Source organism: Balaenoptera ricei, chromosome 1 (genome assembly GCF_028023285.1).
Source record: "Balaenoptera ricei isolate mBalRic1 chromosome 1, mBalRic1.hap2, whole genome shotgun sequence".
Classification (NCBI taxonomy): Eukaryota; Metazoa; Chordata; class Mammalia; order Artiodactyla; family Balaenopteridae; genus Balaenoptera; species Balaenoptera ricei.
In genome coordinates, this window is record NC_082639.1 from 159,004,399 (window position 1) to 159,029,343 (window position 24,945).

At 52.2% G+C, this 24,945-nt stretch overlaps 2 protein-coding genes across 3 annotated transcripts; both read right to left on the reverse strand.

Annotated features, from left to right (window-relative positions):
* Positions 1-289: 289 nt before the first annotated feature.
* On the reverse strand, positions 290-10,650 carry REN (renin). 2 transcript variants are annotated; one of them, XM_059939731.1, is made up of 10 exons: positions 10,491-10,568; positions 8,891-8,963; positions 7,293-7,443; positions 6,613-6,736; positions 5,896-6,014; positions 4,730-4,926; positions 2,209-2,328; positions 1,656-1,800; positions 1,270-1,368; positions 290-645 (listed from the first exon to the last, which is right to left on the reverse strand). In XM_059939731.1, exons 2-10 carry the CDS (start codon positions 8,950-8,952, stop codon positions 484-486), a joined length of 1,179 nt encoding a protein of 392 aa, XP_059795714.1. In that variant the 5' UTR covers positions 8,953-8,963; positions 10,491-10,568; the 3' UTR covers positions 290-483. The 2 variants fall into 2 exon arrangements, with proteins under 2 accessions (XP_059795714.1, XP_059795704.1); XM_059939721.1 differs by lacking the exon at positions 8,891-8,963 and having other exon boundaries at positions 10,491-10,650.
* Positions 10,651-21,226: 10,576 nt separating this feature from the next.
* KISS1 (KiSS-1 metastasis suppressor) lies at positions 21,227-23,580 on the reverse strand. Its single transcript, XM_059904637.1, has 2 exons — positions 23,478-23,580; positions 21,227-21,561 (listed from the first exon to the last, which is right to left on the reverse strand). The coding sequence occupies exons 1-2, from the start codon at positions 23,578-23,580 to the stop codon at positions 21,248-21,250; spliced, it is 417 nt and encodes a 138-aa protein (XP_059760620.1). The 3' UTR covers positions 21,227-21,247.
* Positions 23,581-24,945: the final 1,365 nt, after the last annotated feature.

The following is a 24,945-nucleotide window of genomic DNA, read 5'->3' on the forward strand; positions in this document are numbered from 1 at the left end:
TGGCTTCCATGAGTTGGGACCATCTTTCTGGCCCACAGTCCGCTGCCACAGTGCTAGCCCTGGTCCTCAAGGGGCTGGCTCTCTGCAAACTTCCCACCCAAGGTTGTGTAAACCTTCAACTCCACTCGAACCCCGCTGATGTCAGATGGATGGCATCCTCCCTGCACGCAGGAACCTGTGCTTGTGAGTGAACATATAGTTTGTCATTCTGTCACGTTCCTGTCTGCACATGATCTCTTGGTTGTGCTTCCCTCTGTTTCAAACCCTAGTGAACCCAGGTACAGTGGGGTTGTGAACATGAAGTCTTTATTCTGTTTGTCCTCAAAGTAGGGAAGAGCTGGTGCTGGGGGCAGGGCGCACATCCAGGAGGTGCTCCATGCCCCTGAGTGAGGGCACAAGCACAGGCAGCGGTTGGAGAGTCCCAGAGAGTGCTCTAGCTCTGGGCTAGAGCTGAGGGCAGGACCGGCAGGGCAGCAGAGGGCCTCAGCGGGCCAGGGCAAAGCCAATGCGATTGTTACGCCGATCAAACTCCGTGTAGAACTTGCGGATGAAGCTGGCACCCAGGACCCAGACTGGCCCCGTGGGCGGTGGGACATCCAGACCATGGAGGGCCAGTGTACACAGATCATCACTATTGTAGGGGTCCTGGCAGGAAACAAGAGGGTTTCCCCACTGCCCAGCTGATAACCACGTTGCCTGACTCCAGCAGCCATCCTCAGCAACATGCCCCCACCAGTCCCCCATCCACACCGGGCCTCCATCACATCCTGGCCCTTTGAACCATCATGGATCGCACCCCTCCGAGATGCAGGCACTAAGCTGGATGCTGCTAACAATGCGTCAGGCACAGTGCTGCCTTCAGGAGCTTACAGTCTGGCAGAGCTTCTGGTCCTAGACGAGGCATTTAACACCTCTAAACCCACTGAATATAAAAAGCAGGTAAGAGTATAGGAGCATAATATTACCGGGGGCATTTGATGAGAATGGAGATCAGGAGATGAGCACAGTGATCCCCAAATTTGGCTGCAAGTTGGAATCCCCTGGGGAGTTTTGAAAACACTGATGCCCAGGTACCACCCCCAGAGGTATCAATAGGTATGGGATGTGGCTTATTATGGGGATTTTTAAAAGCTCCCAGGTGACCCTAATGTGCAGCCAAGTTTGAGAACAACTGGTCTAGCAGGTAATCTGTGCATAACGACTTGTCTCTTTTTGAGGGCCCCTGCCCACCTTTCCTCCCTGTTGCCGAGGGGCAGACTAGAGCCTCACCTGTAATACATAGTCCGCACTGGTGAGCGTGTAGGCTCTGCCTCCGAGGTGGAAGGAGATGTCAGGGAGTGCGGGCACTTGGTTACAGTTCACGACGTACTGGTGGCGGGGAGGGTCAAGGGAGCCCCTTTGAGCGTGGGAGGTCCCCCAGCAGACACAGCCCTGTGCTTGTGGCCTGGCCCTTCTCCTGGAGAGGGCTGGGCACAGTCCCCAAGTCCCCAGTCCCCTCTCCCAGGGACCAAGCCACATATGGGAAGAGTGTGAGAGGCAGGAGAGGAAGGCCTGAAATGGTCTCATTTGGGACCGAATGTTTCCTAGGGTCATTTGGGGGCCTGGACCAGGTGATGCTCCCCCCACCCCTAGCGCCCTCCCTCCCAGCTCCTTACTTCATCTGTGCTCAGCTCCTTGGCCCCCAGGGTCTCCATGAGCAGCCTTAAGGAGCTGGTGGGACCCGAAATGTAAGATGCACCGGTATCCACCACTACCATGCAGCCCTCCTCACAGAGCAAAGTGGTCGACCTCACAGACACCCTGGGGGAGGCCACACAGTCAGACAGACAGATGGACAGCAGGCTGATGGGGCACCACCAGGCTGCATGGCTTTCCTGAGTGAGGGCAGATGATGGGAGGGAGTGCTGGCGGTCCTGTGATGCAGTGAAGGAGGGGTAATGCGTGAGCTGGAAGAAGAAAGGTGCTGCCTGTCCCTCAGCATGTGGCTTAGTGACCCTCCGCTTCCTCTCAGTGGGCCCCCTCCCCTCTGAACCATATATCTCAGTGTTGCCCATCCCTGGACGAAGCAGGCAGAGAGCAAATGTTGGCTGGACCTTAAGAAGCGGCTGCATTAGGAGAGAGGGCAGGATGGTAACCCTGCCCCTTCCAGACCCCACCCACAGCAGCAGCAGCATTTTTAGAGAGTGAGGAGGGCTGAGGATTCCTGACCCTTTCATTCTGATCTGCCAGGAGCCAGTCTTGCTGACGCTCACGTAGTGGAAATTCTCTTGGTAATACTGGGGATCGCTGCCTCCCAGCACGATCTCTCCCCCCAGCAAGTGGGAATTCCTAAAGGGAAGATCAGAGGCTCTTGGAGACCCACAACCTCGAGACTCAGTAACCCCAGGAACAAGGGAAGTTGGGCACAGGTGCAGGGTGGGGCAGAGGAAGGCGGGGCGGACGGCAAGGCTAGGGAGCTGCAGAACATGCCGCTTCTCCACCTTTCTTGCCCCTTCCCAAGCCCAGTCAGAGGTGGTTCCAGGATAGTCTGGCTGCGCCCAATAAAGCACCCCCAGAGAGGTCACAGAGAAGGAACAGGCACAAGGACAGTGAGTAGAGTGCAAACAAGACACAAATCAGCCCCACCCTCACTTGGGTTCGGGTAGCTGTGTGCTGCGCAGGGGCACGGGACACGGGATGGGCCTCTGGGAGCTGTCGGGTGGGGGTGGGCAGGGACATGAGGAGAGCAGGAAGGAGGAGCAGAGAACTTGGGCATCCAGCGGAGCCTGGGCCTGCTGAGGTGAGTTTTGGGCAGGTGGCATGTGTGATTCTGGGCCAGGTGCTCTGGAGGGTCAGGGCCAAGTGGGGGGGTTTCCATCTCCTTACTTGGAATTTCTGCAGAGAAAGAGACACAGCAGAAAGGAAGACTTTGTTTCAGGTGAGCCCCACCAGCCTGTTGTTTGGCAGGGTGGGTATTACGCACTCTTTTTACCCTACAGACAATGGAGTCACCAGGAGGTGAAGTCACTTGCCTGAAGTCACTTGCCTGAGTGGGGGACTGGAGCCAGGGCTCCTGGTGCCCAATCCGAAGTTGATGCCCCTTGCTTTCCTCTCCTCCAGGTGGCATGATGCCTCCCAAAGCTCAGGGCCTACCTTAGGGCTGGTTTCCTCTATGTGTGTGTGTGTGTGAGAGAGAGAGACAGAGACAGAGACAGAGACAGAGAGACAAAGAGAGAGAGAGAGATGGGATTTTCCAGCTTTCATAGTAGAAGGCAAGTGTGCATGCACATGGGTGCATAGCGTGTAGGTTGCACGTTATTGGTGCAAGTGCAATTAATTGCATTTTTATAAATCCAGTACATATGCATATGTGCTAGCACAATTTCCCTCTGCCTCTCTCCCAACACTTCAAGATCTCTCTGGATGTTCCCTCCTTCTCATCCCAGTGTAAAGGAAGAGGCAGGCCCTCTCCTCAACAAGGCCCGCCTTCCTCCTGTTTGCTGGGATCCTACTCCCTTCCATGGCCTCCAGGCTCCTATACCCTCAGTTATCTCCTCTTTTTTTACACATTTTCAACCTCTCACTTTCCACTGGCTTCTTCCTCCACCTGCAAGCATACTCAGGCATCCTCCAGCATTTAAAAACACCCACCCTTCTTTTCCCTGCTTCTCTGTGCAGCTCTGTCTGCACCCCACCTGGCATTCCCTCCCCTGACGAATTTCTCAGGGCAGCCTACACCTGCCTTTGCCTTCCTGACACACATCCACCTCTTCACTGCTTGCCATCTGCCCTTGCCTGGCCTCTAAAACACCTCTTCCCAAGACTGCCCCTGACAGCCAATTGGTGGCCTTTTCTCAATCCCTCCCTTTCTCTCACCAAACCAGACACTCCTTTTCATTTCATCTCTGTGATTTCTCTGGACACTGACCCTCCCCTCTGTCCTCACTGCTACTGGCCTCCTGTTCTCACCCTTCTGATCTCTTGTCTCCAGCTCATACCCAGCAGCTGAGAGCAGATCACATTTCTGCTCAACAGCTGATAGCAGCTTCTCCAAGATTGGCTGAACTGTACATAAGCTCAGCCTAGAGTTGAAAGCACGGGGTTTCAGCCTCATGGCCCCTGTTGTTGCCCATCACGTTGTAATGTTTCTTGTCTTCCCTGCCGGACTGTAAGCTCTGTGAGGGCAGGGACTCTGTCTTGTACACCGTGTTCATGGCTGTACCCCCAGAGCCTCGCACAATGCTTGTCATATCAGTGCCCAATATTTGTTGAATCAGTGAATGAGCAGATAAATGAAGGGATTAATGAATGAATGAAGTCAGCTGTCTATGTGAGAGGAGCCAGGGCCCTTACAGGGAGGTCCGCCAGTCACGACAATGCCTTACTTCCCATCATCCCCACCCTGCATTCTCCTCTTGTTCTAGAGCAGTGCTGAACTGAACAGAAAGTAAAAGAACTTTCCACAAAGATGGAAATGTGCTGCACCTGTACTATCCAAAGTGGTAGCCACTAGTCACTGTGGCTGCTGAGTACTTGAAATATGTAGTGTGACTAAGGATTTGAATGCCTAATTTTAATTAATTTTAATTTAAGCATTGGCTTCCATATTGGATAGTGTAGCTCTAGATATGGATTGAATACCACCTGATCCTGAATACATCAAAATCCTGGCCCAGAACTCTCTTCCTACTCTCCCAGCTCTCCTGCCTCCTTCCCTCTCCTCGCCTCTGCCCCTGGAGTCCAGGCCTACCTGCTGTAGTAGACAGAGAAGACGTCCTCCTTCAGCACCCTTTGGGAGAGGATGTGGTCAAAGACAGGGGTGACCCCCTCAATGGCCTGTGCAGGGAAGCCCATGCCCAGAACACCATCAAACTTGGCCAGCATGAAAGGTATCAGGGGCAGCTCCGTGACCTCTCCAAACGTCTGTGTGACTGTGATTCCACCCACCTGTTGGAGGAAGGACCAGAGGAGACCAAGCCCACGGCCTGTATCCTGGCCAGGGTCTGGTCTAGGCTTCCACACTGGGGCCCCCGGGCACACACAGGCCCTAGGGTGTGACGATCTGGGGTAAGACCATTTCATCAACACTGCATGCATATCACCTCTCCTAATACACATGTAGGCGGTAGAGTCCAGAGGGACTGGAAGGGGAAGAGGCTGAGAAGGTGGTACTGCCAAGCAGTCGTAAAAGAGATGCCAGGAGCTCCCCAGTGGCCCAGCTTTCACATCGGTAGGGCTGGGTTTTGGTCCCCTACCTCCATGATGGGCCGAGGATTTCTCCAGCACAGCCAGGCCTGCCCTTCATGCTCCTTTTTCCCTAATTTCACGGACAAGGGGGAGTAAGGGCTCACACTGATTTCCTCTCAGTTCCATTAGTACCCTTCCCCTAACTCTGTCAGAGCAGTAGCTGGAGAAACCCAGAAATGGAGGAGGATCAGACACAGGCCAAGTGACAATGAAAACCAGGACTGACCTTAATCCCAAACTCTAAACTCAACTATGACCTTAAAACCTAAGCCTGACTCCAAAAGTGATGCTGACCATAAGGATGACAATACCCCTGACCCTGACTCTGACTCTGGATTTCAGTCCAGGGTCTAGTTAAGAGCCCAGTCAGAGCTGGGTGACCTCAGGCAGGTTACTTGACTGCAGGCTGTGGGGCTCAGGACAAACCCTATGAGTGCATTAGATGTAAAGGCCTCCACAAATCACCCAGGTTGAGCCAGGAGCTCAGGTCTGCTCTGCCCCAGTGCTTTGCAGCTCTGGAGAGAAGTAGCAGGGGAGGGTGCTCTTCAGCTCTCCAGGCTCCACGGTGGATTGGCCTGCACCTTCCCCAACCACAGGCCCTAGGGTGGCAGGAGACGTCTAGGGACAAGAAGGGCAGGAGGTCAGATGACCTGGGACAGCCTCACTTACAGTCACCAGGTCCTGGCTCAGGAAGCCTTTGACCTTCCCAGATCCATAGTGGATGGTGAATTCCGTCCCATTCTCCACATAGCTGGAGGATTCCGAGGAGTCGTAGAGGCTGTGAATCTCTGGCAGGGAGACATAGGCTCAGGGCCAAGGGAGGCCCAGGCAGGGGGCTCGGGGGCAGGCGCTGGGTATGGCCCATGTATTGAGGCCTGAGTGCAGAGACAGGGTGGCCCTGAGCTTGGAGGCTTGGAAAATGTGTTTCATCAATCAAGGACTGTGTACCTTGGGCCCCTGTAATGTGCTCATATCTCTGAGAATTTTGTCTCAAATGAAGTATTTTAAAGTAATTGCTAACACTAGGGTGGGGAGAAGATTCTGGTCACGGTAAGCATTCAGTAAGTTCACTGAGGGTAAGGACGGCAAAGCCCAGGAGCCTGGAATGGGTCTGAGAATTCAGTCCTCTCCCAATCTCAGGAGGAGTGAGAAAGTGGCTTTCTGGGTGGGCTGGGGGCTCCTGGAGCCTGCTTTTTTTACCTTGGTGGCCATATAAGAAAAATGGGGGACATTTTCTTCTTCTCTCTTCTCAGGGGCAGTGGGAGCAGAGGCGGGGAGGAAGCAGCTCAAGTGGTAGCAGGAGGGATTTAACTGGGTGTGAGGTGGGACTGCCCAAGCATGACAGGGCAGGGGCTTTGAGGAGGCACCCCAGGTCCCGGGTCTCACCACAGGCCGTGTAGAGAGGGCTGCACTTGGTGGAGGGCACCCAGAGGTTGGCTGAGCCCGTGTCAAAGATGACTTTGAAGGTCTGTGGTGGGGTGCCAATGCCGATCTCGCCATAGTACTGGGTCTGCAGGGATGAAAAGAAAGAGGTGGCTTGAGGGGCTCGGGGAGCCTTGGGCCTTGGGGTCTTGCCTGATACCCCCTTGGGCACTTGGGGCCAGATGAGGCAGATCATGCAGCCTCTCTGGGCTTCCATTTTCCAGCAGGGATGGGGTGGGAGGCTTAGCACTGTCTTATGACTTCCCAGGAAGTGGGAGGCTCGGTGAGACAAGAGGGCAAAATAAAAGTACTGCAAATGAAGCAGGAAGGTGCCCCAAGCCTTAAGGAACCACTGATGCAGTAAGTAGTCAAGCTGCACTGAACCTGGTCACAGAAACCTGCATCTGAGGTCATACACCCCTCCTGCCCACCCCTGACACCTGGGCTTGGGGCCCAGAGCCTGGATTCCTGAGTGCCAAACCTGACCCTGCCTCTGGGCTCCTTCCTGCCCTCTGTGCCTCAGGCTTTCCAGCTGTGAAATGGGAATTTTGTGAGGTGCTCAAAAAGGGCAAAGAAAGCCTTAGGCCCAAGAGAAAAAGGAGAGGGCAGGTGGTGGGGGCCAAGGGACCGAGCTGGGCACTCACATCCAGGTAGTTGGTGAGCACCACGGGGGAGGTGCGGTTGCCAAAGGAGAGTGTCTTGGTGAGCTGGCTCCACTCAGCACCCAGCCTGGCCACGTCCACGCCTCGCTCCTTCAGGCTTTCCCAGACGGAGGGCATTTTCTTGAGGAAGATCCTGGCCCATGACGGAGTAAGAAAAAGTAGAAGGGCTCTGTCCTGCCCCATAATAATGGTAGAGTTCCGGAAGCTTCTGATACAACTACCCCTAACCTTAGCCCAGGCACCTAAGAATCACTCTTGAGCCCTTAGGCCTCTAAAGGAGAATTTACAAACCTCCATGGTCACCTACGCTGGTATTAAATAACCCTCAACTAACTCCTCCTGTTGTCTAATTTTGATCCTTATCACTGCAAGGCCATTTGTTCATTCATTCATTCCATAATCACAGGTTGAACACCTACTCTGTGCCTGCACCGTGCTGGATACTAGAGATATAAAGATCATCACTGCCTTCAAGGAGCTCCAGCAGGCCAGGAGACAGAGGAGGAAACAGCACTGACTTCCCCTCTAAGGAGGTGAAGGCTGGGAGTGCCCCTCTCAAGGCTGGGCAGGAGGGGGCAGTGCCACACGGGGCCTGCAGGTGGCAGCAGACACCCTCAGTGGCCTGTGGGGGCTGTGGGATGCTGCGGGCAGGCGCCCAGCCGGGACTGTGGGGTGCAGTGGACGGAATGAACTGGGTGCGGTGGGGGAGAGGTGGGCTTCTCCAGAGTGCCTGTGCAGCCTGTCCTTGGAAAGATGTGCCTTCTGGAGCCTCAGTGCCAGTCCCTCGGCTTCTTGTCCTGACACTTTCCTATCACCTTTGGGAGGCAGAATTAGACCTGGGAAACTCACAGCATACTGAGCTGCCACCACATGAGTGCCAAACACTGTGCACGCCACCCCACCCACGTAACCCTCATGACAACTCTGCAAGCTGGCTGTCGTTATCCTCACTTTATGATAAGGAGTGAGGTGCCTCAGAAGCGATGGAGCAGACATTCAAAGCGGTGTGATCGGCCCCGTTTCCCATATAGGGTCCCCTGGGCTCTGACATGAAGGCTGTGTGCCAGAGGCTGGAGGATGTCCTGAGCTGTTGGTGGGGGGTCCCAGGGTTGCAGCCCTCTTTCTTTTTCTGTACTTGCACTATCCTTTCCTTCTCACACCCCGTGTATTCTGTGTACCCCGTTATGCCCACAAACATGAAGGCAACTTTCATGCCTGTCGGTATAATATTTTAACGGAAATGACTTGTCAAATTCATAACATAGTCTGCTCTTCAACAAAGTATTTTCACAATTATGATCTTCTTTGATTCTCAGCCATCTCATGAGCTGGGTAATTTTACAGATGGGAAAATGGAGGGGCAGAGAAGGCTTGACCCCAAGGAGGGCTCATTTTCCACTATTTACTATGAACAACCTCCTCTCTGGACCTTTACTTTTACCTTTCTCCTTTTAGAAAGTCCCTTCCTTCTCCCCTTCCCCTTCCCTCCCCACACCCCAGCACGTTCATCCTTCGAAGCCTAGCATGCACCCCCGTCCCCAGGAAGCTCGCCCCATGAACTCCCTCCACAGTGGCCTCACCTTTGCTCGGGCTCCTGCTCCGTTTTCGCCGGATGCTCACAGCCAGCACTGCACAGCCTCATGCTGCCTGGTGCTGAGGGCATAGTGGTTGTGGGGACATGCTTGAATCCCTTCCTACCAGCGTGATTCTGAGCAATTTACCTAACCTCTCTGGGCCTTTTCTGAGCCCCCATTAACTCCTCTATAACAATGGACTGAATGGTAGTACCTACCACGGAGAAGCACTTTGCAGATTAAGCAAGCTGCCCACTGCTCGGTAAGTAAAAGGCACTTGTGTATGTAAAGGCAATGACACACCTTGAGAATGGGGTCTGCTGTTTGGATCTCCCAAAGAGCCTTGCATCATGCCCTGCACATGGCAGGTAGCAAAATTCCTGTAAGTATGTTTTGAAAGCCTGACTCCCTCTTCACCTTGGCCCAATTCCATTCTTCTTCTCTTTCTGAAGAGAACAAGGGAGAATGTTTCTACCTTTCCCTGCCTTTATCCTGGGGGTGGGGCCGCGCTCAGGCACACGCTGCTGCTGGGAAGCCCCCCGCTCTCTCACACCATGCCCCCACCCCAGCAGCTACTCTCCATGAGCCTTGGAGCAGGGGAAACCAGCTTTGGAAACAAAAGGCCCAGTGTGTGCCCAGGCTCAGCCTCTTACTTGTGACCTCCGGGAGCCTCAGTGTCCCCAGCTGCAAAATGGGACTGCTGAGTTGTTTGGAGGATGATTTGAGATGAGATATGGGACACGATCCTGTGAATTCCTCAGCATTTTACAGACTTAGCAACTATTACTGTTATTAAAACCTGCCCTCTTACCTTCAGGTCTTCTGGTCCCATCTGCACTCCCCAACCTGAAACCCTTTCTCCACAGGCCCCCCACCCCCCTGCCTCTCCCCTTCTGCAGGCTTCAAGAATTGCTTGTTCCCACAGGGCCTGGAACCAAACATGGATGTTAGGTCTCTCTCCTCCCACCTTCGGACTGCCTTAAGCCTTTCTTTTAACATTTGTGATAATCCACCCTGGAGTATAACAGCTGGGTTTTTACAGCGTTCCTGCACCAGGCTGAGGGATTTACATGCAGTATCTCATTCAGTCTTCAAAGCAGCTCTGTAAAATAGGTGTTTTAAAAATGGTAAACTGAGACCTGGAAAGGTTCAGCGTCTTGCCCGTGGTTCCAGAGCTAGTTGGCTCTGCTAGTGGAGCAGAATTTAAACCAAGACTACCCAATCCTGGAAGCCTTGCATTTAACCACTATGTTGTGCTGCTTCCCTGGTAGACTTAACCGTACTGTGCCCTTCTTAGTAATTAGGCTGTGAGCTCCTGAGGGGCAGGGAGTATGTCTCAATCCTCTCTGGGTGCCCCCACTGCCTAGCACGGTGATCTATGCAGGAAGTGAAAGCTCTGGTCGGGGATCAAAAGACACTGCTTCCAGGCTTGACTAGTGCCACTGCTGGCTGTGTGATATTGGGCGAGTCACCTGACCTCTCTGAATGGAACCATAAACTTTGCTGCCCTGCTGGTCGTGAGGACTGGGTGACATCACATATATGAAAGCCTAGGTGTTAGGAAAATGAGGATCCCTTCTCCCCCGCCACCCTCTCTCCCAGTTACCGTCTGAAGGCGCCAGTGTCTGCGGGGAGACCGAAGGTGCAGGAGCCCCAGAGCACCAGCAGGAGTCCCCAGCGAGGCATTCTGCTCCACTGGTCCACGCTTCCCCTGGGTCCACGCTTTGCCTGTGTCCCAGCTCTCTCTGGGATCCACTGAAGAACCCTTCTCCTTTTGTATGCTCCACACTTGGGATGGCTGCGATTCTGCTCTGCCCTAATTTATTACCGTGGGGCAGATGGCAGGGCAGCCAGTAATAAATCCCTCCGTGGGACTGAGCTAAGTGGGTGAAGGGTGATCAGGCTTCTGACGCGGAGCAGGGGAGCCAGAGGAAGGAAGGTTGTGGGAAAGCAAGGCTGTGCCCAGTGACGCCGGTAGCCCTGTCTCGGCCTGGCCCTGTGACCCCTCAGGGAAGACAGAGGCTGATGAGAAACAGCACTGCTAGGGGACAAGGTCAGGGCTGGGACAAGCATGGAACCCAGGTTTCCAGTCCCTCAGCCAGTCTCCGTCACCCCTTGCCTTTGTAGCTCTGTCTTCTGGGTTAACCTTGGCTGTGCCCCTGACTAGCTTCTCCTAGGCTGCATCTCAATGTTCCCATCCGGAACATGGGTGACCCCTCCTGGCTCGTTCCCTGACAGAGCCAGACCCAGGGGCCTCGATGCTGCCTCCCTCCAAGCCTCGGTCGGCAGTGGCTGTTTATGGGAAAGTGCAGCACAGCCCTTCCTCTGGAAGTAGGGACCTGGGGGCAGGGGGCATGTGTCCTTCCTCAGTTGACCTAGTATTGGTGGAAGGGAAGGGCAGCCCTGGGGGTGTGGGGAGGCTGCTGCCAAAGAGCGAGGTGGGGCAGCTGGTCTTCCAACCCCTCCTCCTCCTTCTGCTTGGCCTTAACTCCTTTCTGGGCTCTGTCTCTGCCCCCTTCCCTTTTTCTTGTAGTTTACAAGCAGTCAGGGGCAGCTCACCACACACTCACCTGGCCCCTAAATGCCAGGATGGGTACTATTTATTCAGCCTAGGATGTCCTCTCCTGGCTTCTCCCTGCTCGCTCTTAGGGCCCACTTCAAATATCACTATCTCCTCCGTGAAGCAGGCGCGGATTCAGCCTGGAATTGACTGTCTCTGCTGGGGTCTCCCACAGTGCGGACACGAGCCTTCTGTGAGAGCACAGACCTCAACTGTCCTGTCTCGGAATTATTTCTGTGTGTGTATATCTGCCTCTCGCCCAGAGTGGTGCTTAGTACTCATCAGATGAGTGCCCAGTGAGCCGTGATAAGCAGTGCAAGGAGCCCTGGCATCGCTGTCAGGGACCTGGCTTCTAGTTCTGACTCTTATCACCAACTTGCTGTGTGGCGTGGGAACCCCCTCCCCTCTCTGGGCTTCAGTTCTCCAATCTGGAAGATGAAGTAGATGCTGGGTGGCCCCAGGGCACCCTCCTGGGTAGACAGTCTGGTATCCAAGTCCTGTGTATTCAGGGCACTGCTCTCTGCACCGACTGTGGGCAGTAAGAACTTAACCAGAGGAGCTAATCTCTGTTACCAACGTGTGGTCTAATTAATGCATTTGGATCTCTGAAATTATAACACCCTTACCAAGTGATGGGAGAATTTGGTGTTTCTTGGTATAAACTCTCACTGGAGAATTTTCAGGCCCTGTGGTTGGCATTGGGGGAAGCATTTGAGGGCAGGGGAGAACTTTTAAGAACCCCTCAAAGTGGGAACATCTGTCTTGTCAGATTGAATAAATATTTATTAAGCATCCCTGTACGTCTCGGTGCTCTTTCATTTATTAGCAAGTATCCACTGAGCATTTCTTATATATTAGACACTTTTCTAGATGCTGGAGTTACAAAGGTGACGGAAACGAACACCATTCCTTCTGCACAGCTCTGTGAAGTGGGGACCCTCGTCCCCACTGCTCAGACAGGAAGCTGAGGCTTCAGAGAACTTAGGGAAAGACAAGCTGAGTGCTTTGCCTTGTGACTCCGGGCCCCTCTCTGGGGCTGTGTGTGTCACAGATGACCGGCAGAGCCAATGGGATGCGAAGGAGAGGGGTGCTGGGCTGTGGCTGAGTCTGCCAAGCCCACAGAGCTTTCTGTGGGGGAGAGGGAGCTCTGTAAAGCCCCGGCCTCACTGCAGTTTAGATGCCCGGCACAGTGCAGCAGGACCCTCACCTGTATTTCAGGTCAGTACTCAGGACTCTTCTATGGCAAAGGCAGGGCTGGGGGTCCCAACAGCCGGCCAAGCCCTCTGGGGCCCCAGGCACTCTCCAACCAAAAATGCCCTTCCTGCCCACATCCCTGTCTCCTGCCAGTGGGTACAGCACATGTGAGTACTGACCCTGGGACCAGCAGTGGGTACAAGTGTGAATAAGAAGAGTGAATAACTTCCCCAGGAAAGACACAACTGTCAAACTATAGACCAGAGTTGCAGGGACCAGAGGAGAGGAAATCAGCCCCTGGGAGGGTAGCAGGGCCCAGAAACGATGGTATCTTGTCTCTCCTGATGACTCCAGCTCAGAGGCTGGGAGGGGCAGCCGCTCCTTGCTCTTCTCACACGCTGCTCTCAGCCCACCGCCTCAACTCCTGTGGGGCTCAGATCCTGAGACAGGACAGTGGGTACCACATCCCAGCAAGACTGTGGCCTGGAGTCAGAATGAGCAGGGATCCTGAAATCAAGCCGTGAAGCTTCGTGGAGGGCAGCTCTGCAGAAGCTTAGCTGGGAGAGAGAAGCCCCAGGGATCTTAAAGCCCTTGAAGTTTCTTCCACAGAAATTGGAGTCAGACCCGTTTGTACAGCCTCATCGTACAGAGCTGAGGCCCTTAAAGGGTGGCAGGGAGAAAGAATCCGGTTTTAGTTCCGTTCTAAGGAAGAACTGTCGAGCAGTCAGCACTGCCCAGTGAGAGCGAATGCCCTGCGTGGGGTCACCTCCGACCCTGGGACAGTCAGCTCCAGTATTTTTTAGGATTCTATGTGTCCTGACTCCCTGCCAGGTGGCCCAGCCTGTTACTCCCCGTTTTCCCTGTCGGGTGAGGATGATTGGAAGGTGGGTGGAACTCCATGAGAATCTCCCTCTGAACTTGGGCCTGCCAGTGCCCTGCGCTGTGGGAGGGACGGCACATGGGTAGGGACCCTTCCCAGGTTATCTCGCAGGCCCCATCAGCCCAGGGGTCCAGTGTTTCTCACAGAAGCCCCCCAGGATCCCACGTCGAGGCCCCAGGCTGCGTCACCTGAGGTCGGGGGAAGCGGAGCTGGAGGCAGAGGGAAGGGCTGGGCCGCACCTGCCCTTTCCCCTGGGGCAGACCCATGACGTGAGAACCAGTCCGGAGAAGCATAAATCCCGCCTGGGTCCTGTCCTCTCCTCTCTCTTCAGATCCCACGCTGGGTGTGCAGAGTGGGGGGCAGGGGCATTCAGAGGGGTGATGGGGCTCTGGGAATCTCTCAGGAGGCAAGTGGTGCTCAGGGTTTCTCTAAAAATGCCCCCAAATCCCACTTTGCTCCAGGATAATCATCCCAAGGAGATTTGGGATTGTGATCAAGACTGGGAGGGACCAACGGAGCTGAAGTGTGGAGGGAGAGAAGGCTGTGTGGTACCAAGAGCCTGATTTCTGCTACTTTGAAAGGAGCATGGATTTATTTCCACCAGCATTAGTTTAGTGGAAAGCTCTTGCCATGGCCACTGCCCTGGGAAGGTGGCAAAGAGGTCAGACTCACTGAGGCTTGGAATTGGGGAGCTAAATATCTCTGGGCCGGTACTGCTTCTGTTCATAAAAAGCAAACGAGAAAGCAGGAGAAAAGATAAAAATGGACACGTCTTTTCTTCACCTGTATTCCTCCCCATGTCACACTTAACTCCCCAACCCCGGAGGGCCCAGCTGCTTCCTGGGAGGAATTTTTCAATCAGATGGGAGCACTGAGCTTGCAGAGATGAGCAGCTGGGGCCTTGAGATGAAAAAACAGACCCGGAACAGAGTTTAATAACCAGCCAGGGCAGCCTTGTGTGGGTGGACCCTCGAGAGGGAATAATTACTTGGAAGGCATTGGGGCTGGGACCGGGAGCACCTTGGAGCTGCAGGGAACCAAGTGTCCTTAGCTGTTTGTTCTGAGGGCCTTGGAGGAACAGGAATTCAGCCACAGGGTTGGGGTGATCCCAACCTGAGGCCTGCTCAAGTGGTGGCCCAGGAAAATTGAAGGCAGGTCACCCAGGTCTTGGGAACTACAAGCGCCTGGGAGGAGGACAGGATTGGCAAGGGGGCGGGGGGCTTGGTGGGAGAGCTTGGTCGAAGGAGTACTCCTGAAATGAGATGCACCCAATGTAGTGGGACCAGACACCGTATCCTGAGGCATGAAAGCTAGAAACATAATAAACTGCTTTTCCCCAAATGGCACTGGTGGTCTGTTTCATCATCAAACAAAGCTTAAACTGGAAGGTCCCTTTTCCAGAGGAGGAGTAACGGTGGAGCAGCTCAGTGGAGCATGTGTGTGTCTGTGCTGTGCGAGGGGTGGTGATGCAGGGGCGGGGGTTCTGATGCGAGGGTGCTAGCAGTTTGTGCGCTAGAGTGTCACCAACAGAAGTATAGGGAAGTGGTGGTATCCCGAGAACATTTCCTAGAAAATGGACCCCTTTCTTCCTTTCTTCTCGCTTTCCTTTTTTATCAGAAAAATAAATACTCTCGGGGTTTTCTTTTTGAATTTTATTTTATTTATTTTTTTATACAGCAGGTTCTTATTAGTTATCCATTTGATACATATTCGTGTATATATGTGGTGGTGGTGTGATGAACTGGGAGATTGGGATTGACATATATAAATACTCTAGTTTTAAAATCCAGTAGAACTCAGAGGCTTTTAAGGATAACCAGCATCTCCAGTCCTGCTCTACAGAGGCAACGCCTTTCAACTCTCTCAGCAATTTTGCTACTGATGGTTGTCCATATTCCTAAAGGTTATGCTTAAACTGCCATTTCTTAATTTTTCAATTTTATTCATTATTTCTTCTTCTTTTATGGTAATTAAGGATTTCTCTCTCTTATGCTCCGTCCCTCCAACTTTGGCAAAATCAAAAGCCAGTACTTAGATTATTATAATTAAATTAACATTCATGGTGTATTACAATGACATTTCCTTGTGTAATTTTTTGCTTTTCGTTAAGTTCATCATTGCTCCCGCCCCTTTCCCACTCCTTGTTTTTCTGTGCCCAGCTGCTCCACAACCCCTTTCGCCTGGTGTGATGCCCAGGTAATGCACCAGTGGGATTTTCTCCTGGGGGCTCGGTGCTCCTGGGTCTCCTGCACACCAGGAGCTCAGTGCTCGGTGCTCCTGGGGGATCTCTTTGCTGCTCTCCTCTGTGGCTTCCTATGTCCAGGTTCTGGGGTTTTCCTCTTTCTCAGGTGACACTTGTATTTAAGTGGAAGATGTGTTCCAAAGCTTGCTGAGAAAGGGTGCAGGAGAAGTAAACACTTCGAGTCCTGGCAGGTCTAGAAATGTTTCCATTCAACCCTTACTCTTTAGAGTTTGAGTGTGAATAGAATGCTAGGTTGAAACTTATTTCCCCTCTGAAATTAGAAGTTGTTTTTCCAATATCTTCTGATTTTAACAAGTATGGTGCAACTCTGATTCCAGACTCTTCTATGGTTTGATCTCTAGTGGGTTTCACCACCTTTCCTTACCCCTGGCATGGGTCTTTTTCCATTCATGTGCTTCATCCACTCAATGGATGCCCTCAACCTGGCAATTCGTGTCCTTCCGTTCTGGGAAATCGTCCTGCATTAATTCTTTGGTCATTTCTTCCCTTCCATTTTCTCTTTTTCTCTCTTCTGGAACTCATATTAGTAGGATATTGCAACTTCTGTTTGTTTTCTAAGTTTCTTGTATTTTATCTCCTGATTTTTTTTGTTGTTGTTCTACCTTCTATGAGATTTCTTTAACTTGACGTTCCAACTCTTTTATTTCTTAAAAAAAATATATCCTCCTGTAATTTTAACCTCTGAAGGCCCTTTCTTATTCTTTGATTATTCCTATGTTTATTGCATCCACTACTTGTTTTATGAGTGCAAAATTTTCTCTTATGCCCTCTGAGGATATTAATTACAGACTAATTTTTTTCATGGTGTCTCTGGTTTCTCTGTGTTGTTTGCTTTGGTCTTCTCTTCCAAACTAGAGGTTTTATTCAGGCTCCTGGGACAACTTGGCTCTCCATTCAGGGTTAAGACAGACAGGTGGAGGGGCCTAGAAACTCGGTGTGCAGGGGCAAGGCTCACAGCTGGTGTACCCCACTCTAGATGGGGGCTTTGAGCAGATTTTCCCTGGAGCACTGCCATAGACTGAATGTTTGTGCCCCCCAAAATCATATGCTGAAATTCTAACCTTCCATGTGATATTAGGAAGTGGGGGGCCTTCATGGGTGATTAGGTCATGAGGGTGGAGCCCTCACGAATAGGATTAGTAGCCCATATAAAAGAGACCCCTGAGAGCTCCCTGCTCCTTTCTGTCATGTGAGGATACAACAAAAGCATAGCCATCTATGAACCAGAAAGCGGGCCCTCACCAGGCACTGAATCCGGGGTCCCTTGATTTTGGACTTCCCAGCCTCCAGAACTGTGAGAAATAAATTTCTGTTGTTTATAAGCCACCCAGTATGTGGTACTTAGTTAAAGCAGCCCAAACGGACAAAGGTAGGTACCCTTCAATGTCAGTATCTGTCGGTCTTTTCTTTGGGGCTTTCTCTCTCCCATTTGGGGAGGTGGTCCTTGTGCCCTGCATTCTGGGAAGAAACTGGGAAAGGGCTCACCCAGGCAGACTTTCACACAGTCCACTCTCTTTTTTCCCTCTTTTCAGACACTCTCTTTATCCCCACCCTCATTGTGCTTGTGACCCCCTGACTAGAGGTCTCTACTGAATCCTCGAGAGAGAAAGCCTCTAGCTTCTTCCTCATGGGGGAGCAGGGTAGCCTGCTGTGTTAGCTGGAGATAGGGGACTCAGGAAGTCTAACTTCTCCATGTAGAGATTTCCAGCCAGTCCCCTGTTTTCAGTCTAGAAATTGTCCCAGGTAGCTCCAAGTACCGAGACTTGGTCCTCGGGGTGAATCAGTTATGGCCCTTCAGTAGACCTTTTTGCTGGCTTTGAGGTTGTAGCTTCCTTCATTCTGCCAAGCCCTCCATCTAATTTCCATCTTCAATATCTGGTTGTCATTTCTCATCTGCTGTGGTTTCTGTTCCCTTCTCTTTGTCCTTGGGAGTTTATTCCTTTCTTGTTCCTTTGCTATCTTTTAGGGGGCTTAGGGTGTGAGCAGACATGAATGTGTCAAAAGTGGTACCTTTAAACATTTTGTGAAGGTAACATGCAGATGAGACTGCTGTTAAGACTCTGTTGGACAGATAATAGAGAAAATATAGGTAAGCAAAACCCGCGAAGAGGATGAAACTGGGGGCTCTTTGTTCTGCTCTGGCTTTCCCAACAACCAAAACCAGTCCTGCTGGCCTCCAGGCTCCCTGCTCTGAGCTGAGTATGGAAGCCTGTTGGGCTCTGATGTTTTAAAATGGAAGAAGGGCGAGGAAGGGCATACTAACTCCCCTGGGACTTGACATCTTTTGCCTCCCTATGACCAAGTCTGGACCTGGGGAAGCTGCTTCCAGAGAAAGGAGACAGACAGGGGCAAAAGTCAGATGCCTGACCCCAAACAGGAGGTTTGAGGGGAAGAGACCTGCTCTGGGGATTGGTAACCTCACCTGTGTTGTCATTAAAGAAGTTGGAGAGGCATCGGGATAGAGTTACATTGGCTGCCAGAGACCTGCTACCCAAGACAAATCATTCAGGAAGAGGGTTGGCTCTGCCACACAGCAGGGCCAGAGAAAAAGGAAAGACTGTAGTGTATAGGAAGATTATGATACTTGGAATTAGAATGTGAGAGTCTCACTCTGGGCTCTCTAACTTGCCAGCCAACCTTGGGCACACTACTTGACTTCTCCAAGAATACTGCCCACCTCTTGCAGTTGTTGTGAGGTTGAAATGGAGTAGCCCTGTGCTTGGCACACTACAGGACTAAAAAATTGCTTGTTAATATATTACTAGTGATACTAGAGGCATAAATCCCCCTGCATCCCTCCCACCCCCGCCCCCCATATTCCTTTGCTTAGGGGCATGAGACCACTTCCCTACTAGTGCAACAGACTTACCAAAAGGAAAGGAATATGGAAAGAGATGCTCTTACCTCCCATTCCCCAGGGAAGGATGCCCAGGTCCTCCTGGTTTCTTGCCCCTTGGGGACTGTCTAGAGTTCCCAGGAAGGAGAGGGTTTGAGAGCCCCTAGGCAGCCCTACCTCCAAGTCTTTGGGCTCTGGTGCCCTAGCTCTCTAAGCCCACCCAGAAGTCTTGGGAGGTAGATGGGAGTCCCTGGGGCCCCTCACAGCCTGTACCTTCCCTCCAATCAGTTCAGAGTCAGGCTGGGAGCCTCATGAAACCAAAAAATCCCTTCATCCCATGGAGATCCCCATCCCTTCACAGCATATGGGGCCAAGAACTGCAAAGCCTGGAGTCTCACAGGCACAGTCCTGGGCAAGAAGACCAGGACAGGTGGATCCAGCTCTTCTCCTGCTACCCACTGAAGCAGCTGAACACAGATCCTGGAGAGCACTTGGGTTGCAGTGGGAGCTAGTAAGGCCTGAAATGTAGTTAGAGGGGCCACACCACACACAGCATCACACAGACACATGTATGTTTCTCACATTTACTCTTCTTACACATACCTTCTCACACACAGGCCTGCTTCTTATACCAGAGAACACATTTCACTCTCCTGCCCCTGAAGCAACATACACACACACACACCCCTGCCTTCTATCTGCCTAAACTTGAGGTCACGAGGAGAAGTTAGGGGGGATCACAGGAAATTTTGTAAAATTAGGTTGGCTAAGAGCAGATTTTAGAGATCCATTAGCTTCTTCCTACGCATAGACTTCATCAGAGAAAGGTTTGGTCCATGGAATAGGAGAATAACTCACTTAACAGAATAGCTGTTGAGTTTATGATTCCTCTCCCAGAGGTACAGAGACACACCCCAGGCCGTTTGGGGGATGAAATATCAACAGCATCACCCTGTCATGCATGCTAGGACATGAGCTCACAGCAGTACCAATAATTTGAGAGATCCTGGAGGACGGTTTCAGAGTAGAGATGGGGGTAGGGCAGGTTGTCGTGTTCCCATAGCAGCCTATCTCATTGCCATAGCAACAAGATTCTGCCTCCATTCTATGGAGTCCTGGTTTCTGTAATGGGTGGAACACTGGTGTTCCATGGAGTGGTGGTGGACCACACAATCCTTCTAGGAAAGAACATCTCCATTCTAAACCAAGCAAGGTAGGGACTTCCCTGATGGTCCAGGGGCTAAGAATCTGTCTTCCAATGCAGGGGACATGGGTTCGATCCCTGGTTGGGGAACTAAGTTCCCAATGCCGCAGGGCAACTAAGCATGTGCGCTGCAACTAGAGAGAAGCCCGTGCTGCAACGAAGAGCCAGCGCAGCCAAAACCAAGCAGGGTACGTGTAGCGTGAGGCTGTCAAATAGGGCTGGGTTTTCTTGTGGGCTTAGAAGCCTAGATTTCCTGGAGTTTCCCAACTGACAAGCTCTACTCCTTCCTACAGCAGTTTAAACTCCCCAGCTATTGGGGGCCCCCAGGAACGTCCCCACAAGGCAGATTGACCATTCCTGATGTTCACCACAGCTGACTCAGATGGAAACCCTGCCACGTCAGAGAGGTGTGACAGTGCAATGGGGAAGCCAGGAGCCTGAAATGGCTTGCCACTCATTGGCTGTGTGCCTTGAGTGAGATATTTATCTTTCTGAACCTCAGGATTCTCACTTGTGAAAATGGGGTTGATACATGCTCAGCCCCCTGGGTGGTTCAAAGGATGTAGAGAAGCGATGAACATAAAGCACTGGACCCATCCAGGGTTTCCGGGGCAGGGGGAGGGGGGGTTGGCAGATGGATGGCCCAGCGCACTGCTGACACTCCTTGCGCATGGAGTGGGGCTTCATTGTGGTTGTGGCCAAGCACCCCAGTGGAGGTCTGACTGGGGAACTAAGGTGTTATTTAAACCTCAGTGGATGGGGCAATGGTTGGCATCATCTTCCAGATCAGGCTGTCCGACTGGCTAAAAACTTCCCTGGGAAAGGGGAAGGTACTTAAGCCATCTGCCTTCCCCTGCCCTAGATCAGTGCTACTCAAAGTGTGGGTGTCGGCTCATGGCCCTCTGAAAAATGTTGGTTTACCCATCTGCAGTGACATAGGTCTAGGAATTAAGAGAACATCTTCAGAAATTTTTATAGCTATTTGATATTGCTGTAACACCACCCAAGCAGCATCCAATTTGGGCTTCTTTTTAGTTATTTTTAAAAGTCTTATAGAGATTCAGTGTGTGTGTGTGTGTGTGTGTGTGTGTGTGTGTGTGTGTTTAAAAGTACCGACGATCTGCCCCGAATTGGGGGAAAAAACAACTTGGTCCTTTACCTCTAGTTTGAAAATCATTGACCTTGATAACACTAAAGCCATCTTAAAACCAGCTAAGGATCCAACCGAGAGAGAAGGGGAACAATCTCATCCACGCCGCTTGCAAAAATTCGCCACAGATCACCAGCTGGTGAGACGCCAGCATTTCCTTTATTGCTTCAGGAAACAAGCTGCAGGCCCCTCCCACTGCCCCGCCCCCAGCCCCGGCCCCGAGCCACGCTCGGATCCGCGTCCGGGATTGGAAGGTCTAAGGCCGCACCTCCGCGCTCAGCCCTGCCCGGCGCCTCGGCCGCGGCTGCCGGGCGGCGCCGCCTGCCTCTTTCCGTAACGTAGGCCGAAGGAGTTCCAGTTGTAGGCGGACAGGTCCTTCTCCCGCTGCACCAGCACGCCGCCGCGCGGGGCGGGGATCAGGCGACTGCGGGGGGCGCACAGGCCCGGCAGCTGGGACCCAGCGGAGCTCTCGGGAGGAGGGCACAGCGAGGCCCCCCGAGGGCCCGGCCCGGCAGCGGCGGGCTTCCTCTCCGCGCACCGCGGGCTCTGCGCCCCGGAGGCCAGGAGCGCCGGGGGTCTGAGCCGCGGGCCTAGGACAGAGCCACAGGGAGAGGCGGACGTGAGGCCGGGGCCCGGGAAAGACGGCTTTGGAACACCTACTCACATCCCCATCCTCTGCTTCTCTTTTGTTCCTTGACCCCTAGGAAGCTCAGAGCTCAAAGCTCAGCAGCCTCTTAGCTTGTGTGGTGTGACCATTTGCTCCTCCTTCCTTCAACATAGCTTTGATTTCAAATGTTTTACAGAATTGTCTTGAATGTCTTTTATATTGAATTACTTTTTTTTTTGTTTTTAGGAAGCAAGCAGGGTAGAGCTTGGAAATAAAGAAAACTCAAGTATTTGCTGGACACCCAGCTTTGCTCCTCTTCGTGGCTCTCTGGCTGGCCCGCCCCTGCATCAGGCTCCCACTAGACAGAGCTCCTTGGGGCGGTTAGGGCCGTGTTCATTCATCTCTGAGCCTCTCAGAGTCTTGAAAACAGTGCCTTGCACATACTAGGGCCTCAAAAATGCTTGTTAAATATATAAAAGCTAATGAAAAGCTTGTAGTTACAGAAATGAAGAAAGTGAAGCTAAGACCTTTGTGCCTCCACACGCCCAACAAGTGTGAACCCTGAAAGGCTATATAAGGACTTCAACAAAAAAGGGAAATTATCTGGGTCACCTCAACCAGCTCACCTCCCCCGCTCCAGGTATAATCTTTCCCCTTCATACTGAGGGTTAATGAGGCTAATTTGGAAGGCACTTCACATGCAAGGCTCATTAAGTGCACTATACTTTTTAGCAGTAAAGTAGTGCAACTAGCTCTCAGCAGACAATGACCCCAGCGAATTGTGGCAGGAGATGAGTGGAAATGAGGTCTGGGGTGTGAGTGGGTGTGTGTTGGGTGGAGGGTAGTTGGCTTTGAGCCCTGCTCTTCAATGCCGTGGCATACTCTGGAGAAGAGTGGGCATGGTCCAGAGTTAGTTATAATCTTCCTAGGAGGGCCCTGGGCCTGGCTGAGATGGGAGGGACGATGACTTCCTTTCTAGATACAGCCACCATCCCAGCAGTAGGATCACTGCTTAGGCTATTGTTTTTAGCATCACCTAAAAGCTTTTGCCAAAAAGAGCCAAGAGCTCAATGTCCCCAGGGCAGTGATGATGTTATTCTCTGGGGGATCCTCCCTCACCCAGAAAGAACACCCGATCCCAGGAGAGAAGACACACTTGGCAAAGGACACCCAGGGCCATGTTCTCTTTGCTTTGGGATAGCTTATGGGCACAATGATATCTTGTGTATAGAGAGAATGCTGCAAGTTCCATAGCTAGAGGAACTGAGGTCCCCAGAGGCCAAGCTGACCACCCAGCAGTGTTAAACCCCCCTCCTGACTTGGGGATGAGCACCGTCCTAGCTCATGCCCTGTAGAGGGCACTCTTGGGGAGCTCAGTGCCTGCTGGGTTTCTGCAGCATTGGATTGAGTGACTTTGGGAACGTTTCTTTACCTCTTTGGGCCTCAGTTTCTCCAGGTCATCAGTTTCACAATGAACTCATAATGTTGACAGATATTAAGGATCTGTCCTTTTGTGTAGGTTATTATTTTTTTTTTTCAAATTTCCCATAAAGGAACTGAGGTCACTGATAAGACAAACTTGCATAGTAAATTCCTTCCTAGCAGATCTGCACAGAGAGGTGGTTGGCAGAGAGCAGAGAGAAAACCATGCAGGAGCTCGGTGGTTAACAAGCACCTGAACCTGGGTGAGCCTCCTGATGTCCGTAACAGTGGCAAGACATTCCTTGCTTGCAAAGTTAGTGAGGCCCCTAAATGTGTTGCATGTATCAGTCTTAGGTTTCCATTAAATGCAGCTTTAAATTCACGTCAAGAGACTAGCCATATCTGAAAAATATGGCAACTCTCATTTTGCGACAACTCACTTGCTCCCTCCCACCCTCCTTCCCAGACAACACATACCTGTGGCTCTAGGATTCTCCATGGGCGCCGCCTTTTCTAAGGTCTCCCTGAAGGAGACGGCACAAAGGAAAAGCATCAGCTGCCAAGAAACCAGTGAGTTCATTCTGGTCCTGGAAGTGCCCTGAGACCAAGACAGAGAGAGGGAGGAGGGACTAGGTTAGGCACGCCCTCTGGGCTGGGTGGTGGGGCAGATCCCAGTGTGCAGTGGGACCCCTGGAAGGGAGGAGACAGCCCCTGCCCTTGGAGGCCCCCAGTGGAGGGATGAGGCTGAACAGACACAGCATGGAAATGGGACTGAGACCACTTGCACCGTATAGTCCAAGCTGAACTCATGCTAGGTGAGGATCATAAGGGAGGGCTTCCTGCAGGTGAGGCCAGTAAGGTTAGGAAGGAAGGAGAGGAGGAAAGAAGGAAGGGAGGGAGGGAGGAAAGATTCATATCAGTGGAAGGGGCAGGACTGCTTGGGTTGGAAAATGGCCAGGATTCTGAATCTCAGGTTTGCTTGAGAGGAATGTTGGAGAAACAAGGAATGAGATGCAGTGTGGCAGTGAGCAGGGAAAGGTGAAGTGAAGTGGGGCAAGGAGTTCCACTGAATGGAGGACACCGAGCTCCCAACCTGCTCTCTGGAGCCTGGGAGCAGGCGCTTCTTCCTTCCATGCTGGGCTCTGCATAAATGACAACTTTCTGTGCTCCACTCTCCCCGCTAGAATGTGCCTTCCTGAACCTGGCCCAGTTCCCTCCTGCTGTAATGGGAACTTAATTCCTTTCCTTTTTCAAGAAAAAGGAAGAAAGAGGCAATCATCTTGCTCCCTCTCATAACCCTTCATAGCCTTGAAAACCGTCATTAAATTGTCTTATTGCCTGTAATTCAGGAAAGAGAAAAAAACTTTCCCTGATTTATCAGGTCACTGTCTCCATATTCTATTCCCTGTGGTCTGTGAGAGGATATGAATTTAATTGACTTCATGATTTTGGCTGTTGAGGTGGGAGCTGTGTACTCTGACCCCCTCTTCATCCCCCTTCCCCTCTCATCCCCACCCCCCCCCAGTTCTTCCAGCTCCCAAGTCTGATTTCTCTTTGAAAAAGTCATCAGGCACTTTGAGACTGTCCAAACGTGATTAAAGACAAATTGGTGGAGAGCCAGGCAACACTGCAGGCTGAGCAGAGGGAGTGGGTGCCAGATCTAAAGGCTCGAGCCTCCCTCTGTGGTCGAGGGGTAAGTGGGCAGGGCAGGCGGACTATCATTTGTGCCCATCAGCTCCTAACGGTGGCTCAGCCCCATCCATCCCTCTGTTGTTGCCCCCACTCCCCTCTCCTCTCCCTGCTCCCACCAGGATGCAGGCATGGGGTAGAGTAAGAGTGGCATCAGGAGGACTCAAATCTAGCCACAACTCCACCCTCCCTCCCTGTGAGACAAGAGCAAGTCACCTCCCATCTCTAGGCCTTATTGCTCCGTGTATAAAATAAG

Coding starts and splice junctions, on each gene's coding strand:
- REN (XM_059939721.1), bottom strand. CDS start 10,570: ATGCCTCGCTGGGGACTCCTGCTGGTGCTCTGGGGCTCCTGCACCTTC. Junction 6,737..7,292: donor TGCTCACCAACTACCTGGAT/GTGAGTGCCCAG, acceptor TCATCCCTGCAG/ACCCAGTACTATGGCGAGAT. Junction 2,329..4,729: donor TTCTCTGTCTACTACAGCAG/GTAGGCCTGGAC, acceptor TCTTCCCTTTAG/GAATTCCCACTTGCTGGGGG.
- KISS1 (XM_059904637.1), bottom strand. CDS start 23,580: ATGAACTCACTGGTTTCTTGGCAGCTGATGCTTTTCCTTTGTGCCGTC. Junction 21,562..23,477: donor GGAGAATCCTAGAGCCACAG/GTATGTGTTGTC, acceptor GCTCTGTCCTAG/GCCCGCGGCTCAGACCCCCG.